This window comes from Lissotriton helveticus, chromosome 1_1 (genome assembly GCF_964261635.1).
Source record: "Lissotriton helveticus chromosome 1_1, aLisHel1.1, whole genome shotgun sequence".
NCBI lineage: Eukaryota > Metazoa > Chordata > Amphibia > Caudata > Salamandridae > Lissotriton > Lissotriton helveticus.
Window position 1 is genome coordinate 477,815,855 of NC_136057.1, and position 20,069 is coordinate 477,835,923.

Sequence of the window (20,069 nt, forward strand, 5' to 3'; positions counted from 1 at the left end):
TAGGATGCGCTCTCGTATGGACAGATGAATCAGTCTAGGCAGTCTTATTTGTGCATTGCTATGATTCCCTCTCTATGAGAACTCTACGTCCTAGTTTTGGCACATGTTGTATCCCATACAACTGTATTTTCATGTATCTTCTGATGTGTTGCTTTTGTAAATCAGTTGCTCTGATTAGCTATGGGAAGGCTACAACACATAATTGAACTCCCCAACTTAAAACAAGCATTGGCAAGTCATTAAATCTGGCGTAGATAACCATCCTTTTTTGGATTTGCCAATGCTTCCTTTGAGTTTGCCTGGTTTTTGTACATCCATAGGTGGATCAGCCGGGCACTCACAATTATTAACAAGAAAATACAATTGGCTAAAAGCAAATATGTTTTTTTGGTATCAAAAAGCACAAATTGCTAAAGTAGTCTCTAATAATGAAGGGAACTATTTGTGTCTGGATGTGTTCCTTTTGAAAAAGCAGAATATATATGTATGCACATATATATGTATATATATATTTATAGATTTTAGGCAGGTGTCAATTCTTGGTATCTCAGCTGTCCCGTGAGATACAATGCATACCAAAATCGCTATACCTTTTACTCATCATTCATTGGAAGTCAATGAATGGCTAGCTTTTCACAGCAGTTATTTCTGATGCAATACACGGGCAAGATCTTGGACTAGTTCCCAAAGCATTTGATGTAATTTACAATTCACTAAAAGCTAACTAAGGGGGTGGGAGGGCACAACACAAAGGTCTAGAATTTAGAAACAAGACCAACATGCTGTTGGGTGGCTAGGTGGGTGTACAGCGGCGGCGCAGCCTAGATTCACATATGTATAAGTATTAAGCATATTACCAATACTTATATATTCATTGACTGCCACTGTATGGATACAGATATATATAGATAGATATGGATGAGTAATGTGTATTTCCTTGCTTAAAACTTTAGATTTCATATTCTTCACAGGGAAATATCTGTTTCCTGTGGAAAAACATCTACGTCCTTCATAAATATGGCGGTGTCCTCTTTTTTCTTTCACCTGGAAAAGGCGCTTATTAATTAGACAGACAGACAGACAGACAGACAGACAGACAGACAGATAGATAGATAGATAGATAGATAGATAGATAGATAGATAGATAGATAGATAGATAGATAGATAGATAGATAGATAGATAGATAGATAGATTTCTCCAATAAGGTGCAACTTTTCCACAACGCTCAGCAATTTGGTGTAGTGCCTGACTTGTATGGGACACGACTCCTATTTATAACCAAAGCAAATGGGAGGCAGCATCCATTAAAGAGGTATTATTTCTTAATTGAAAAAAGACAGAAGGTCCATGAAATAAATAAACAAGGATTGGCAAAGCCTGTGCGTTTCACCTCTGAGAAATGTATTGGTTTTGCCAATGTTTTTTATATAGAAAACGATCCTATTTCTAGCATAAAAAGCATGGGATTTCAATTGGACCCAGAAGGTCTTTACAAAGAATAAAACATTTCAAAAATCAAACAGGTCAAAAGTATGATTGTGGTGTGTATATTAATTGGTCGAATACAGACAGTATTCGAGCCGGAGGCTCTGTATCACTGCATATGGGGTGGTGCACTCTTGCGCAGCGAATGGAAAGATGTGTGTTTGTGTTTGAGTAAGGTGGGGGTCATCAGATAATTAAAAAAAGTCACATTACTATCGTTATAGTGCACAAATGGATGGCTTTACTCGGAGGCCCCCTTGAGGGGGGATGCCGCACAACAGACTTTGCCGTGAGCACAGCTCTTCTTGCCTCGGTCTGGCACTACAACAGCACATCTGTGATATTTCACATTAGAACACCACACACACACACTTGTAGCCATGCAGTAACAAGCTGACGGGGACCTTCATGTTGTAAAAAACGGACAGCATGGGAGCACTCCCCCTGTCTGTAATTAAAACAAGCATTTACAATGCAACGGTCTCGCCTTTGCAAAAGTTAGAGCTATTGGCATTGTTCATGACAACATTTTTATTTATGTGTTGGGCTTGAAAAATGGCATTGTCATTTACAATGCCAATAGCTTAATCTCTCGCAATGCCAAACACAAACACACAGACTTACACAGAGCCCCCCCCACACACACACAGAGCCCTATACACACACAGAGCCACACCCACACACAGAGCACCACACACACACACACAGAGCGCCACACACACACACACAGAGCCCCACACACACACACAGAGCGCCACACACACACACAAAGAGCGCCACACACATACAGTGCCACACACACACACAGCGCCACACACACACACACACACACAGCGCCAAACACACACACTGCCCAGGTCCTGTGCACGATCATAACCCAACCCAGGCGGAACTTACAAATGGAGCTGAGGTCCCATTGTGACACAGTGATGGCCACGCATGGTGTAGTCAACCCCTCGACCGCCTGCCGTGCCAGACTGCACCATGCAGCCGCCCAGAGTGCACCCTGCAGCTGGGACAATGGCAGGCCGCTGACCCCCCAACTGGATGCCGACCAGTTGTTATAAGCAACTTACTGAGCCCGGACATGTTGCGGACGGTGGGGGAGTAAGGGTGTCCCAAAGGGCCCTCCGCTTCTAAAAGGTCCGGGTGACTCCGATCCACCTCTAATGGGAACCGCCGAGAACCAAATGCTCACCCGCCGAAGCGGTCTGGGGAGGGGGGTGGTGATGAGGGGCTGTGGGACCCATTGCGAATCTGCCAAATGGTCTGGATGGGAGGGGGGGTGATGGAGGCTATCCAAACCAAGGCCAGCACGCCACCCCCCTCTACTCGCCACCCGCTCAGGCCATGCTGCACCCGGCAGCAAGCTCCTCCCTCGTGGGCCTCAGCGCAAACTAACAATGGAAGCCACGGTTCTTGCGCATCTGGGAGCCTGCAGCGGATAAGATGGCGGGGTTTATTGGACTAATCGCGCAAAACCCACTTTGGAAGACTGGGCTGAAATACCGCAAATCATTTTAAACGGCTCTGCAACACGCCCGACACCATCCTTTCTCCACAGCCCCAGAACACGCCCTTCTCAAGCCTCAGTCGGACCCATGCTGAAACAATTGCGGACAGACACAATGCAGCAGGGAACATTGGTCCGACTTAAACTGTGACGGCCCTCTGGACGCTTTGGCCCCGGACGGACTACCTCGGGCTTCCGGTGCCCGTAGGATATTAAAAGGTCGCGCCCTGAGCCCCCCACTCACACGCGCACTGAGTAACCCCCTTCGCTACATGCGGAATGTGAGCCTCCGCCTCCCTTGCGGCCTGGTGCCCTCCGACCTGCCGACATGGAGCGAGAAAGTGTGGGAGCTAGGAAATGGGCTGCCGTGGCAGAGCAACGCTCGAGTCAATTCCGTAGCTGCCGCAAAGCTCGCCGTCCCCTCCACCACCACGTCACAACCAGTGGCACAAGACGGCCAACGGTCAGGAATGGGCTCGCCAGAGCAGATCGGTAATGCGCTGCACTCAGGCCGGGGCTATCGTCATCAGCCAGGATGCGTACCCTCGGTGTCTGCCACTCCAAACCCCACCGATGCAGCCAACGCAGCCTGCGCAACCAGAGCTATGCCCCTACTGCAACACCTAACCCTCAACCTCGGGTGCATCTCTGGTCTCCATCTCCACAAGGGAGACCAGCAAGGCGCGGGACGGCTTCTTAGCCTCCTGGAACACTCCTCTTCGGGCGGGGCTCTCTCCCGCTCATGGGAGCCCCGCGGACTCTGGCCTGGCTTCTCCTCTCCGGTGCCGGGACGTCCTGGGAGGCGAGGTAGGCTCCCGTCCTCTCTTTCACCGGCAACTTCCTCTTCGTTGTGAGGCAACGTCCGCGGCTGGGACCAATCCCAGCACGGCGGCCTCGTGACGACAGCAGCAGCCCGGATTCCTGGGCCAGCAGCGGTGAGTTTGTCGGGGCAAAATGAGGGATAGGCACCCCATTTTAAGGCAAAGTCCCTGGCCGGGTGGGCACCCGCTAGGGGTATCGGAATAGCGGCAAGGTCCCTGGTTGGGTGGGCACCCGCTAGGGATAAAAATGAGCAGATGTGCGGGCCCCGTCCTTTGCAGACTGGGGGGCGTGTTTTTCTTTCTCCTGCCCCCCTCCCTCCCCGCCCAGTACAAATACGTTTCTGAGAAGTGCTGCTATCCGCCTGTTGTCTGCTCACGCTGCCTGCACGTGCCAGTCGGCCCTCTGATTGGATAATAAGGAACACCAATGGTAGGGTTTATTTGGTAGTTGTCAACCAATCAGAGAGCCGACTTGAATGTGCAGGCAGCGTGATGGGGGGCGTGTTTTGGAATGACAACGTCAGAGAGAGAAAGAACCTAAAAAACACACCCCCGAATCCCAAAAAGACGGGGCTTAAATGGACAGACGCCCCTCTCCTCCAATGGCTGGCCTCCGTTTAGGAAGCCAGCCAATGGAGAAGAGGGGCGGGTTCAAGCCCCACTCTGAAAAACATAAGATCTTCCCAGCGAAACTGCGCAAGCGCAGCCTACGCAGGCTGAGACCTAAAAAGTACTTCCAGAAGCATGCAGCCAGTAGAAGGATACTGGCAAGGAGAAGCAATGCTTGAACCAGGCTCCACAGCATGATGTCAGAGGCAAGGAGGAGTCACTGACTAGCATGAAAACTAGAGTGGCATGGGTGCCACATGGAAGCCAGCCAATGGTAAGTAAAGTGACATAGGAGCCACGTGGGAGCCAGCCAATGGTAAGTAAAGTGACATGGGAGCCACGTGGGAGCCAGCCAATGGTAAGTAAAGTGACGAGTGACATGGGTAAGCAGAGATAAGTAATGGGTGGGTTCCGAGCCCCATGTAAGACTTTTGGGGCAGATCTACAAGCCCCTTGCGCCACGTTTGCATCACTTTTAACATGGGAAAAGTGACGCAAAAGTGGCGCAAGGGGCTTGTAAATCTGCCCCTTTGTTTTTAATGCAAGAGATTTTGCAAGCATAGCACTTGCACTGTGCAGGCGAGATTAAAAAACAAACAGGTGCAAACTGTATACACACACACACACACACACACAAACACTTTTAGTAACAACAAAGCTAAAAAACACTATTTGTTGCTCTCATCTGTACAATAATCTTATTTTCCTTACAAACGTCTTTGACAATTCGGAGCAGTATTAAAAATATGTATAATAATTTATTAACTTTCTTGTAAAGATGTCTTGAACTTAACTACTTCTACATCCTTTTCTCCAACGATAACCCTTGCATAATATGAAGGAAGTATGCTCATAAAAGTTGCTCATTTCATACAGCAGAATGAAATCCAGGCATTAAACAAAATGGCTGGTTATGGTTTAGAAATATATGTCTGTATGCATATGGTATTTCTATGGCACAACCCCAGCCAAAGGGCAGTGGAGTGAAATCTATGTACTTCTAGGTAAGAAGAGGTGTGCTACACCCGCATGGGGTCTCCGTGTGGTGGACTGCGCTGAGATCTAGTGGGACATTGGCATGACACCTGAAGACCTTTATGAGATGCTTGGGAAAGAGACAGTGAGCTAGATGCTTGAAAGGAGGACAACGGCCCATGCTGCAGTACCTGTTCTTCCTTCCACTGCTGTCCAGTTGCTTAGCTCCCCACTGATGCTGGTGACGGTTGTTGTGTACTTTCTACCTGGAATCAGGTCTGTGAAGGTGAATTCCTTGGCCTCTTTAGGAAGTGCTTTGCTGATGACAGTGAGGTCCCTGTCTCCCAGAGAGACAACATAGCTGTCCCATTCTGCGACTGGAGTCAACCACATGACGCTCAGCGACGATTCATTGGCTTGCTTTATTCGCAGCTGAAGGACTGGGTGTGGAGCTGTCAGAAAACCAAGAAATCACAGGTTCAGAATGGGTACATGCATGTGCAATAGTTAAGGTGAAAAAACTTTGATGTTGCCCATTATCCTGTGATACTGTGTCTCCTCCAACTATCTTGTCTTATATCTTTGACCACCAACTACTTCTTCTTGTCATATTATAGTCCACGGCGGAAGCACTCATAAACTTCCTGGCTTCCAGGGCCACTGAAGCCCCATCTTAGTGCTGGCTAAGACGTGCTACCTACTTTGGCCCACTCATTATTACCTGAGCGCCGGCACCTGCTGGCCTAGCATGGCGGGCGAGGGGGCCAAACGCTTTTATGAGCTGGTCCGCTTCTCCGAAATTTGAGGAACCTTCAACCTGACCAACCCATTAACCCCATAGTTTAACTATAAGCCACTGACTGTTCCATACAAAAGTTGCCAGAATACTTTTAAGTATCATAGGAATCTTTGAAGTGATGGTTCAATGTGATAAGGACCTGACTAAAATGACACACTGTAACTATACAGATAGCAATAGACAAACCTACAGGCACTATGAAGAACAATGTCAATTCATTTAATACCGTGTGAGCAAATGCCTTAATTAGCAAAGGAAGCTCAACAAAAATATTGTTCTAATTAATATTTGCTCAAATAATACCATACTATACTTTAATTATGTTTTGACACATTTATAAGTTGATGGACCCAGAAACCCGGTTTCTTCTGGGAGTGGCTGTGTCGAAGGCCACCTTAGGTGTTACTTTCTCATTGTTACTGGAGACATGCTTACTGTGCATCAGGACCACAGAGGAGGAAGCTGCTGGGGTGGTCTGAAAAGCTGGAGAAAGTGAACACGGGCTTCTAATAGGCTGGAATGAATTCTGAGAAAGCATTAGTTTTCCTGCTGTTCCTTATGTTTGCTGCTTGTGAAACCATCCAGAGACTGAAGGATTATGGGTAATGGGGTTAGAAGATTTTTTTCATCCTTTCAGTCTGTTCCCTTTGAGGCAACCGAAGAAGGGTTGGGCCAATGGCTTTGAGCACAGCCAGGTCATACATAAACGTTTTACATCTTTCATTCCACAGCTTTGTGCGTAGACAACATGACAACTGCAAACTTTAGGTCAACAGACTTCCATAAATATATTTCGTAACCAAGCAATGACCAACCCAAGAAAAAGGACTGAAAAACAACATATACAAATAGGCTGTTGGGCCATGTTTAAAATACCTTTGATTACAAATTTCCCAATTAGTCCAGTGGGCCCGCAAATTTCATTATAAGCCACATTGTACTTACAAGGACCACTGGAACATAATGAAACTGATGTCTTTCTGGATCAAAGCAGCTAAAATCTCCAGGAGAAATCCCAGGGGAAATCAGGATTGGAATTTCTGATACCCCCTGGATGTCTCCTTTCCTAGAAGACCCTAAGATCCAACATCCATTACGCGGTACTCTGTCTTTGAAAAATAACAATGCGCCCGGTGTCTGTAAATCTTTGGGTGGGGGGTATCAGGAACTATACCTAATGCAGTGGTAATGAGGCCTTAGGGGCTGGGGTTTTAGAGTTAAAACAACTGCTGGTGGCATTTTCATATCAGGGATGGATTTAAAGGTAAGGAAGTACATTCTACAACAATTTTCATATTTCACAGTTTTCCATATCAACTCCTCACTTCTGGCCATTTGGTTACCACAAAGACACAGTAAATAGATCACTGTTGACTCTTGATCACAAGCCTTGTGCGCATGCGCGGCAGATTCACTCACCGATTCTTCCTTTGCAGCGGGCAGTGTTTTGTAAACCTCCACTCTCTACAATGACAGCCACATCGTATTGTCTTCCTGGTATCAACCCAACATTCTCGATGACAAAGTCTCTTCGGTGTCTTTCCACAGTGGTGTTCATCACCACAGCAGAGTGGTTCAACAGCACAATGTGGAATTTCTCCCAGTCTCCGGTAGGGGGTGTCCAACTCACTTTAAGGGAGTGCGCCCCGCCGCTGCTGCTCGCCTTCAGTTCTGACACTTTGTGGGGAACTGATGAAGAAAGGCAAATGGACAGATGAATGTGAGCAGGATCCAGGAAACAGAATTGAAATCAAATAAAATGTTATAAACAAAATGCCAACTTGATGTTCTTAGAATTTTCACCAGTGTTTTAAATTAGTTCATGCCACCTCATCCAATCAGCTTGGTACCGTTGTACCCCACTAAGCAATACAGCGCCACTGTAGCCCTTTTCCCTGATTTGATATAACTCTACCCATACACAACCTTATAGAGTTTAATATGCTTAGCTTAATGAAGTCAGGCTGTCTGATCAGATGCTTGTTTCTTACTCTAAAAATCAGGTGAGTGTTCCACTGAAGGCTCGAAACATGGTTAAGCCTGAGGACTGGCTCTGGCCAGCCCGAAGTCCTCTTAACATCTCATCCCAAAAACAACCCGCTCCTTCATGTGGTTCATGCAGTTTCTGCCCCCCCCCCCAACCAATTTCCTTAATCACCTTTCGCCAGGAAATAATATTGCTTCAACTTGATTTCACATACAATACAAGTATGTATCTAACACACAGGACAGATATAGCTTCTAAAAGAATTAAAGGTAAAGCATTATCCTTTGAATTAAAACGGGATAGAGAAACAGATCCCCCTATTGTGGTAGACTTGAAAACTAGGAACGCCCACGCAAATCTCTACTCCTCTGCCTGACCAAATTGTGTGATCCTTGGCAATTACCTTGCTTCACTGTGCCTCTTTTCTTTTATCATTGCATTTGAGAGTCATCTTAAAATATCTTGGGTTGTGCGCGGTACAAAAGCCTCTTATATAATTTTAAAGACTTGTTATGATGCTCCATGCATAATTTAAATCTAAGCCACACATTGGGTACACATGAGGACTTGCATGCCTTTTGGTCACTTATTGCACTGTCATCAGGGTGGTGAAGAGACTTGATTGTTTCCAAATTCATGGTCCAAATTTAGTGGAATGTGCATACTGGAATACCTCCTGAGGATACTTCAAGAACTACACAATGACAACTGGGCGTAGGTGGAACTAGATCTCTCCAGGTCCTTATCAAGGAAAATTGCCTTGGAGATTTGGTTGAGACAGGGTGCTTGCTGGCCCCAATGCTTCTCACCTCATATCTCGCAGACCTGCCACATGTCCAATCAGAAGCCAAGGCTTTCCCCCTTAAAATAGGGGGAAGACATATATTCTGTCTTCTGTGTGCTGAGACGTGGCTAACCACCGAATATGGCGGCCGCACTGTAGTGGAGCTCCAAGACCGGACCCAGTTATCCGGCAAATACCGGAGATGTTGGGTGACATCCAGGGTGACATCCTACCCTGCCGCTTGCGAAAACTAAAGGGAATGCTGATGGGGTAGTGTGCACTCCGTACGATGCAATAAAGGTGGCAAAACCAGCAAAGTCGGCGGGGACGAGCGTGGTGTATGAGCTTAGGCTTTACGGGCTGGCTGGAGCAGACTGCAGCGTCCCGAGGATCTCTGGGGCACTACCTCAAGTGACCCAACAGTGACTGGCAAGTGCGATGAGGACCCGTGCTACAAGAAAGGGCTGTGTGGCAGCCCATGAGCGAGGTCGGGGGAAAAGCTGAGACACTCTCGGCTTCCCTGGTGAGTGCAGCCTCCCACCTCTTCACCCCAGAAGGCGGTGCCACTGGCCTACTCCAACAACAGCCATGGATGAATCGCCGAGGATCGGTGGTGGGCGCTGCTGCATCGGAGCAGTCTCTCTGAATGCATCGGACCGCAGCAGGAAGCGACACGATTGGGGCCCCACCAGCTGAGCCTTCGGTGGCGAAGTAACGATCGGGAGAAAGCAGACATACTCCAGACTGCAGGGGGGCACTCTGCCTGGATGCGGGTTCAGTGGGCTTGACGTACCCTGTGGGGAGTCGTGCATTCCATGGTGCTGGCCGGGTGGTGCGGCGCGCCTCGCTTGGGCCTTCTTTTACTCTTCGGCTCTGACTGTGAGGCCTGTACGGGCCGGCGAGCCGCGAGGGCTGTGGCTCCTGATAGACTGAGTGTCCTGGGGGCGGTGCACCTGAGACTGTGAGGGCAGCCTGGCCGAATGCAGAGGGAACCACCGGTGAAAGGAGGCCATTAGCTGTGGGGACTGTGTACCAAGGCAGGATAGGCGATGGGCGGCCCCGCATTGGAAATAGTGGCCTGTCCCTGACTGAAGACCAAGGCACTTCATAACTACCCTGACCCTGCAGAGAGGTGCCCACATCTCTATCTAGCTATAAAGAGGGACACTCGACGGAGGCATGCCCGGTCTCCACGACTCGGTTCCACGTCGACTCCAGCCGGTAGCCCAACATTCATGTGTCTGCCCCTGCTCTGATTACCCAAGGCGGTGCTGAGAAGCAGTGGGGTCCCTTGGGTCTGCCTCAGACTGTTACTGTGGGGTATCTCTGGTGCACCTTCGAGTGATGACACTATAGACTTTGGGCTCCAACACACTGGAACGGTGACCGGCCTACCCAGCGGCGCACTATGGGGCCCACAAAAGGAAAGCTGCCGGAGTTGGTCTCCACGGGTACAATGCAGCAAGAAGATTCGGACAATGCCACCCAAATGCCCCCTATGAGCTGTGTCCCAACGACCAATATGGAGACCGGACAAACTGGACCTAATATTGCAGGAGGTTAGGGAGTAGCAGAAGGCAATAGAACAACAAATAGGCTCATTGACAACCGGCTTTACACTACTTAAGGCAGACCATGACAAGTTGGCCTCTACAGTGAAAAGCAATAAACTACTTTGATCTGAACTGCTCCCACAGCACAAGGACCATGTGGGGCAGATATCACAGCTGCAGCGGTAAGTGTCCAGCCTACAGGACAGGGTCGACGATGCGGAGGGCAGGGCACAGAGGAATAACGTCCGCATAGTAGGCCTGCCGGACCGCTTTGAATTTCCCAACGCCCCTCGATTTGTTGAACAAAGGCTGCGGGAGCAGGTAGCCCCAGAGGGCCTGGCCGACCTCTTCTGTGTTGAGAGAGCCCACAGAATCCTCATGAGAAAGCCAGTAGCGGGTGTTCCTCCACGTCCCAAGATTGCTCGTATACTCAAATATAAGGATCGGGACACACTGCTCTGAGTCGCCAGGGAGAAATCCACTATCCAGTACAAAAACCACCAGATTTTGCTATACCCAGACTTCACGGTCCTGGTGCAACACCAGAGGGCCTCTTACCAAAGGACAAAAAAGAGACTCAGAGTACTGAACCTCAAGTATTCCTTGCTGTTTCCACTCCACTTGAAGATTCTGCATGAGCAAAAGACACACTTCTTTGACAGCCTGGAGGCTGTAGGGGACTGGCTGGAAGCTACATTCCGCTCACACATGTCAGAGAGATCAACACAAAGCACAAACCAGGACCCACAAGTAGCGGCAGGGGGAAAACCATGCCGTACAGGATCAACTTGCAAAACCAATGCGAAAAGCCCATTCCCAGAGCAGGCCTTGCGGAGCAGGGAGGCGGCGCTTGTCACTACGACGGCCTTCAGAGACTGTGGCTCCCTCTCCTCACTGGAGTCATCAGAAGTCACTACTATGCATTCAGACTCAGAGAACAGCCTTACTTTGTTTCCCTATATCACTCCACAAACTGCCAATGACTATCTAGGCTGAGGGTCTCTCCCTCCCGAGTGCCCTGATGAGCCAGAAGTAACCTAATAATATATGAGCCGTAGCCCCCGCAGCTTCCTTTTTATTCCCCCAACTTCTCTATATCCTTAGTAAACAATGGTGGTCCAGTCACTCATAATGTGGCACACAATCCAGAGTGTTCTGCAAAGTGCAGGAGCCGCCTCCCCTGCAGCGAATGCAAACCAAACTTAGAGAAATGTTCGCAAAGTTGAGTTTTTTGTTTGGTCCAGCATTGTTCTGGGATTGGGCCTAGTGTTCGGTGTTAATGTGTGTTTTTGGGATTCTGGCTTACCCCCTACTACACAGCACACACTACTCTGCCCCCACGATAAGGCAGGACTCAGAGCAGAATACACAAACATATGGCCACATTGGGAACGTACACTATAGTCACCTGGAATGTCAGGGGTTTGGGGTTGGTGCACAAACGCCATAGGATACATCCCCAACTAAAGAGGCGGAGGGCACAGTTTGCCTTGATGCAGGAGAGACACCTCACTGACTGTGAGGCTACCAAGCTCAGTAAGAAGTGGGGAGACCAGGTGTTTAACACATCATACTCCACCTTTGCGAGGGGAGCAGCTATATGGGTCGGAAATGAGGTCCTGTTCGTGGCCTTGGAGCAGCGTGCAGATGTACATGGCAGGTATGTCATAATCCATATCACACTAGATGGCACACACATAGTCATGGGCAGTATATATGCCCCAAATTACGATCAGGATAAATTCTTAACAGATCTCAATAAAGTGCTTGCAGACTGGGCTTGATACCCAAGGGTACTGGGAGGGGACTATAACGCGGTCCTGGATGTGCAGATGGACTGCTCTCACACCCCTCTCCAGGGAGCAGTCTCTTTCAGGCAGGCAGACCCTCTACATGGGTGGGCAGTGGGTTGGTCTACTCACCGCCCCACCTGCTCCACACGAGACTATATAGAAAATTATGTTTCCTCCCCATTACAACTCAAGTAACCCATGCCACATAACTGGAGAAGACCTTTTCTGACCATAACCTGCTGGAAGTCACATTGTCATGGGGAAGAATCCCTACACCTGTCCCTACTAAACCAAATTTAAGAAAGCTTTTGGTTGTCCCTCGCTCTCCCCACTGTTTAACGCATATAGTGCAATGGTGTCCCCTCAGTGTTTGTATGGGGCTGAAGTTTTATGCCTAAGCTCCGAATCAATGTGGGAAAAGTGTGAAGGCAAATGTCTAAAGAAATTGCTTGGGCTACACACTAGAGTAATGACCTCTGCTTTAAGAATATAATCTGATCTGCAATCCTGAAACTTCCTGCCATGGAAATCGAAATTACGCTTTTTGGGGACATTCGGCGGTATTGATTATCTAAAAGTTTCAACATTTCGCTGTAAAAATTAGAAACAATGAACTGTATTGTACACTGAATGTTAAAGGTAGACTAATGAAAAATGCGAGAAAGTTAAATATTGGGAATTATAAGGTTGTAGAGCCCCCGCCCCTCTCGAAAAAAAATACTTAAAAGAAATGTGTATCAGGGAATCAAGGCTATCAGATTTAGGCTACTTGGCAACAAAGAGGTAGGCTGGCTGTATGTTGGAACCAGGGCAATTAAATCAAACCTATCCCTATTTGTCTTCCTTACCCAACTCTCTTCTTCGTCAGTTGTTATTGATATTCCTGGTTGCTTTTAATGTTTTGTATTCAAATTATAGTAAATTCCAAGAGCTATTAAACATGAAGGGAAACTATATATGTGGTGTATAGTATAATTACTTTAATGTACATTTGCTTTTTGATTGTTTACATTTTTTAGATGTTCAACGTTTATTTTATTTTTAAAAACAATTTTTACTAAGTATACTATTCAGCATCGAAGGGAAGCAATCTCATTCTTGTTAAATATGGATTTCGTTGACGTAGCATGTGCTTTAGGAAGGTTTTTAAAGTCTATTCTTGTATAGTAGATGACATTTGATGTATTTTTAGATTGTTTTGTCAATTGTATTTCATGTGTAAGGATTTGTATGTTGGTTTGACAGACTAAGGTCTAAATAAACTGTGATTTACTACTCGTGCTCTAAAGAAAAACACTTCCATGTAAAAAAGTACTTTTTTTTAATTCTTGGAGAGTCTTTATCTTATTTACATGCTTTTGTTGCACAACTTACATCTCAAACATGTGAAGACACGGCTCGAATAAAGGTTCTCAGAGCCAACATAGACCATGGTCTAGGCTCTTGCATGGCTCTTCCTCTTAATTTTCAGGCTTGCTGACCTCTACTCAAAACCTGTCAATAATAGTGTGTAGCTGTGACAATATCTAACAGAGTGAGCGAATGGTTCAAGCTGGGACTTCTGAAATGAGATCTCTCATATTTCCATTAATAAAAACACACTGGGATACAAGTTGTGATGTGGTCGTAAAATTGGTTACCCGGACATATCACAACTAGGATGAATTGTCTAAGCCCAAGCAACTTAGTTTCAGGAGCCTCAAAATCAAGACCAGAAAACAAGCAGTGATGTCATCACCTGAGCATTAGTATGCTGAATTGTCATTTTAGATGAGAAAACACTTTGCACAGACCAAGGAGATGGAAGCTATGTGAATGGCGAAAGTTGGTAATTGCTAAAAAATATATAATAACTTTGCACGACCCTCGTTTAAACACAATAACTTTAGTCAGACATGTAATGTCTTCCTTGGCTACCAGCCGTCACTCAATAGTGACTTCCTTTCCTTATGTGTGCCTGATGGGAGGCGCCTTCGTTCATTTTCCCTGCAGCAATCCTTTCTAAAATGCAACCTCACCCTTTCCAGCATTTGCTGTCTGAGTTCCTCCAATATACAGTCCTCTCTTGCTCTCCCCGTCGTAGATAGCTCCCAGCAAACATCTGTTTCACTGTCCAGCAGTTGAGGACGGTAGTTTCGCACCTTTGTTTACTTCGCTCCCTTATAAATATTTAGAATACCAGTGACGTCAGCAACCCTTAGACAAACATAGACTGCAAGCTATTAAAAGGCAACTATTAAAGTAAATTGACCTTTGGTTAAATCAGAATGTTACTCAAATCATTCCTCCTTTCAAAATCCCGGAAATAGTATTTCACCACTTTGTCCTTTATTTGCAATATTTAATTACTGAAAAAACATAAATGTCCAACATAGCCCTCAAGGGATTTCTGCTTACCATAGCCCTGTTTGGGGACAGTTCTATCAGCCAGAAAGTCTAGTGGTGCTAGGGCAGGTAGGAGGAGGGACAGGGGAAAGCACTCATATTTGGCAGCTAATACAAACACCTGCATTTTCCTGTACATTATATAAATCATAATGGTTTATTTTAGTACCGGTCTGACGGTCCAGTAGTGCTTTGTCCAAACTTGGCGCGTCGGCACGTTGTGAGACCATCACTGCCCAGACATCAGCACAAAGTGAAGTGTCTGCATGTGAACAGGATGGTGGTGGAGGAACTGGAAATGGCGGCTCTAGCAGAAGAAGCAGGTGAACAGTGGCCACCGAATGATGGTGCTTCGCCATTACGGCAGTGTTAGAACGGAAAAGACGCTCCCATGGTGAAGGACGTGTATCCCTGCCCTGAGTTCCCCAGCTGCAATAGAATCTGGAGCCCTAGTGCTGATTTGTGTTGTTATGTGCAAACACAGATCATGCGTGTGCACCATGCTATAGCCTGTCTTACGGCTTATGGTCTTGTTAGAGAGGGAGGGGCGCCCAACCCCCTGCCCTCATGGTTGTAAAAGGCTTGTGCCTTTGCCAGGAGTTAGGTAGCACGAAAGCAGTGGTTGTGGCATACTATTTAGTGATCAGTAGAAGTGAACAGGCCATCTTACCTGTGTCACTGCAGTGATGCCTACAGGCTCACTCATGTAAAGTTCTGCTGTCATGTGCTTAACTCATCCCTCAAGGTTGACCCTTGGCCTACATCAAGTTAGCATAAAGTGCTGTGCAGCACTTGTGTTGCTGTATGCATATGCTGGGTGTATGTGTGCCAAAGAATTATAATGTGTTCAATACCTCTACACATTTATGAGGAATTAGAAATGTATAGTTTTGTAAACACTGACACCCATTAGCTGGATACAGGCTGTACAAAATTAGGTAGAAAAGTAATATGGCAGTTAACCGCCACTATGCACATTGCAAAACAAACTAGCACACTCATTGGATGATGTCACCAGTGATGCCTTCAATAATGTCATTTGAGATGTCATCAGCGATCTCTTAGAACATGTCATGAGTAATAAGTGCCCCGTTGCCCACCTAGGGCACCCACCGCGCACACGTCGGCGGCCGCAGGGGCAGCCATAGGGCCCCCAGGGCCCCATCCGGCTCCCCGCATGGTGTGCGAGCTGGTATTGATCCTGCCTGGGGGGAGCAGCTATTTATGCTGCTCCCTCCAGGTGGAAGCAATATCTTATTCTGTTTCTCTGTCCGCATCAGTGCAGGCAGGGAAACAGAACAAAAGTCTGCTCCTAGCTGGTAGGAACATTTTTAAAGCTCCCGCCCACTGGGAGCAGACTTTGTGTTTGCTCCCTTTGGCAGGAGATTTGAATGCTCCTGCCAGACAGGAGCAAATGCGTTTCCCTACCCATGCCGGTGCGAGCAGGAAAACTATTGTGTCCCTGGGTGGGCTCCTGGAGACCCAGCAAGTGAGCCAACCCTGGGGGTTGGAGTTTCTGGGGCCATTAAAGGGTTGGGGGGGTGCATGTCACTCATCCCTTTAAACATAAGGGATAGCCCTGTGGGGATGAGGTCCCCACATCCTTTTTAATGCAGCCTCCCCTCCCCTTAATAAACATATTGGGCCCCGGAAGATGGGGTCAGAGGGGCTGAATACGGCTTAGCAAGGGGGGCAGTGTGTCCCGCTTCCCTTAAATATAGAATGCGGCCATAGGGATGGGGTCCCTGGGGCCCTAATTGGGCTGGGGATAGGGCTCTACTCATTCCCTCCTCCCCATTTCTATATAATAAATAGGGCTCCCGGTTTTCCATATTTATGGATTTTTACATATAAATAAAGACATAAATCTATATTTCCTTTGTCTGTATTTATATTTAGAAACGGCAAAATACTTTAAAACTTTGCCGTGCTGCTGTGCTCGAATCCAGAGTTCTCTCCAAGCCCCCTGCCTGCTGCTGGAAATTCCTTCCTGGGCACACACACAGCCGCACCAGAGTACTTCACAGGTCTTTTGAAAGACCATTTATTGGTTAATGAGGCTTTTTTGTTCTTTCACCCCATGCAGTAGCCTCCCCCAACACCACTGACTCCTCCTGTCCCAGGCCATATACAGTGCACGATTTAAGCACTTAAATTCACAGTGCTGCAGCAGCGCATCCTGGCACTCAGCTTTTTTAAACCTAAAAGAAGATGCGTTTTCCTCGTATAAGGAGGTATTGTATCATTTTTGATGCACAAAAGTGATGGCGGGAGGGTATTTTGCATTTCTTGAAGTGTGTCTCTCCGTTTCACTCCACAGTTATGCAATGTTGCACAGGCGGGGTGGCGAGCTCTTCCAAGCCGCGTCGAGAGGGCACATTTCAGTACAATGAGGTATCGCCTATCGAGATGTCAATGGCACACCCAGTAATTGAAATCCTGGGTGGGGAGGGTTTTGCTGAGAGAAACAATACTGTGACAGATCTATCCTATGTAGCCGGCTCCGGTTCCTGAGAGGACAGGAGAGTCTCTTCTGTTGATGAGCTTTCCACGACCACTGCACATTTCCTACACAGCTCTGTCAGGCATCAGATTAACAACCCTGCGCCACAACTCCCCCCACTACAATGTCTGAGTGTGGAGCCTTCACAGTGAGTGGCGTAGCAAATTTGCCATAAGCAAGAAGGAAATTGGAACCCTTTCGGTCCACAGTTTGTGCAGCTATAGTGGGGTACAGTGGGGCCCTAAGGCTCCGGTGCCACTGCACCTGCTGCACAACCAATAGCTGTTCCTCTGGATAATATTTTGTACCACCCCCATGATTTTCTTAACTTTGTTTGCAGTACATATATAAATATTAACTTTACATTTCTATGGCATGAAAGTCTCATAGCACCCTTTGCAATGTAAATGGTCTAGCCCCTTAACAATCACTCAGTGGTTTAATTCATAGTTAATGATGGAGCACATCATAACTAGTCTGTGGTACACGGACGTGCCTGTGAGGGAAAAGAGGGAGAATGATGGGCAGATTGCTGGTGGTAGGGAGGCGAACGAGGGGAGGTGGAAGGAATGTCAGACTGCCCAAGACAGAGGCAATCAGGGAAAGGTAAAATGTGAAATGCATGGAATAATAGAAAAATAGTGCATTTATGTAAGGACAGCATCTGTTCTGTTAACCAGCATCAGGTAATTTTTCAATTGAGGAGTTCTGTCTATATTTTAAATTTGAAAGGAAAGCTTGATGTGATGAAGCATTAGGGGAGATGGGCTTTGGATTCCCTCCTTGGTCGTCACCTACCCAGTCGGTCTTTAGACAGACTTCTTTTCGTCTCTCCTTATTGTCTCGTCCCTAGCTCCTATCCCCTCTCCCCCGAATCTCTCCCCTTGCCTGCTACCCTCCTACCCCCCTGTCCTTTGTGCCCTTTGACTAAGCACTCCTTCTCCCCTTGTTGGGGAAAGATCCAATATTTATACTCTGGAGTCTCAGCGAACACGCTGAGTGAGTCCACTGTGCCAAGGGAGCCACTCACACTTGAGGTATGGTATGGCACCCCTTGCCAAAGCACCCCCTCTCCCCTTACTGGGGAAGGATCCAGTATGTAGGCCTTGGAGTCTCAGAGACCCCTCTGAGAGAGTCCACTGCGCAAAGAGAGCCTCTCGCACCTGAGATAGGGAAGTGATACCACTTCCCATGGGATCACAGCTTACTGGACTTTGGACGTTTGCCTTGACTCGTCTACCGGTTTGTGTACCCGTCACCCTTCCCCTCCTCTTCGCATGCTGTGTCTATCAGCCTACCCTCCTCTTTCCCGCCTTCATTATCTGACTACTTCCCCTGCTCCTAACCCCCCTCACCTGAATCTCTCACCTTGCCTGCTTTTCCCCTTACGTATTTGTGCTTATTGTTTATCTCGACCTTACAAGTAACTATGTGGCCATGCTCTAAGTACTATGTAACCTTTGTAATGATGTAACCTGTAACTATGATCTGATGCTCATGTAAAGCGCTCTGATACCTCCGGGTCTAGCCAGCGCTATATAAAACTTTTGAAAATAAAAAAAATAAAAAATAAAATAAATGAGGCAGATCAAATGCAGTTCTTCTGCCATCTACAAAATATGACTGGTTCAATTTGTCAAAAAATGGCCATCTGCTGTGGAATACCAATTTCACACAGCATTCTGTCTGTGGTTGAGAATGTTCATTTTTTGGCACAGCTTCATATGTTCATGCCCTTCGAACTTTGCTGTGGATGTGAGAAAACATGGACGGAGTGGAAAAAGAGACAATTTATTCTGCTCGCTGGGATCACCCTCGAGTGGTATAGCATCTATTTTCAGTCGGTGAACTTTAGACTGAGATAGTAACTTTCAGGGCATGTGGCGTGTAGCTTGGGATCTATCTGTCTATCTATACATAAACACACCACAACCAATATAGATAACCTTACGTATTTTCTGTGTGAAAAACAAAGACATTTGAAGGCAGATTTCTAGCTGGCTTTAGATGGAAATACAGAAGCGCTGGCACGTTTGCTCCTGTTAAGTGCTTGTACTCTATCCTAAAGTCTTTTTTTAGCAGAACTGAGAAGCACAGGTACTCGGTACCGGACCATTTAAAGCACTGCTAAAGCCACAACAAATCGCTAGTTTAAGTGAGCGCCTGTGTGCATTGTCAATTTAAATAAATGTGGAAAAATACTAGCTGTAGCATCGTCTTTTACTTGTGGCAAAAATAAATGTGGATAATAACAGAAACAATGCCCAAAAAATAAATATGGATAAATACAGACGGAAATGGCAAAAAAATAAATACCATAAAACCGGGAGCCCTAATAATAAAATGGCAGCCGCCAATTTATTTATCACTTTTTTTACCACAATCATGCAGGACTCACGTGGGGTTGCGGCAAAACTTGCCAATTTGTTTTGCTTTTGGTCCCAGGGAGGGGGGGGGCTTCCTCTGGGTCCCCCTCATGAGGCTTAGGGGGAAGGGTATCCTTACCCTTCTCCCTTCCATAATACATATATTTTTAAAGTTAGGCGCAGGGAATTAAGTTGCTGGCAGCCAATCAGAGCGCTTGCTCCCGCCGGAGCCTTTCTCCTACAGGAGTGAATTGGCCCATGGGAAAAATATCTCCCTGGGCCAATCAGAACACTCTTTTTTAAACTGGTGCTCCAGCAAGCTATTCGCAGACCCCACTATCCAGATGTAGAAATATTTTTAAACTTTTATTTTTCAAAAACGACTAAATGGATTTACACCAAATCACAAAAAGCACAATCTGCGGACCAAGAAGTAGCTTCCTGCCGTGTGGTGTGTGGAGTGAAGTCTGCTACTCCACATGCCAGAGGAGGCTG

The 20,069-nt window shown here is 46.9% G+C and overlaps 1 protein-coding gene across 1 annotated transcript in view; it reads right to left on the reverse strand.

Annotated features, from left to right (window-relative positions):
* PTPRB (protein tyrosine phosphatase receptor type B) overlaps positions 1 to 20,069 on the reverse strand; it is a 500,144-nt gene that overhangs the window by 179,404 nt on the left and 300,671 nt on the right. The window contains exons 8-9 of the mRNA XM_078673917.1: positions 7,623 to 7,892; positions 5,596 to 5,856 (exon numbers count right to left, since the gene is read on the reverse strand). Coding sequence (XP_078530043.1) covers positions 5,596 to 5,856; positions 7,623 to 7,892 — 531 coding nt within the window. The remainder of the gene's footprint in view (positions 1 to 5,595; positions 5,857 to 7,622; positions 7,893 to 20,069) is intronic.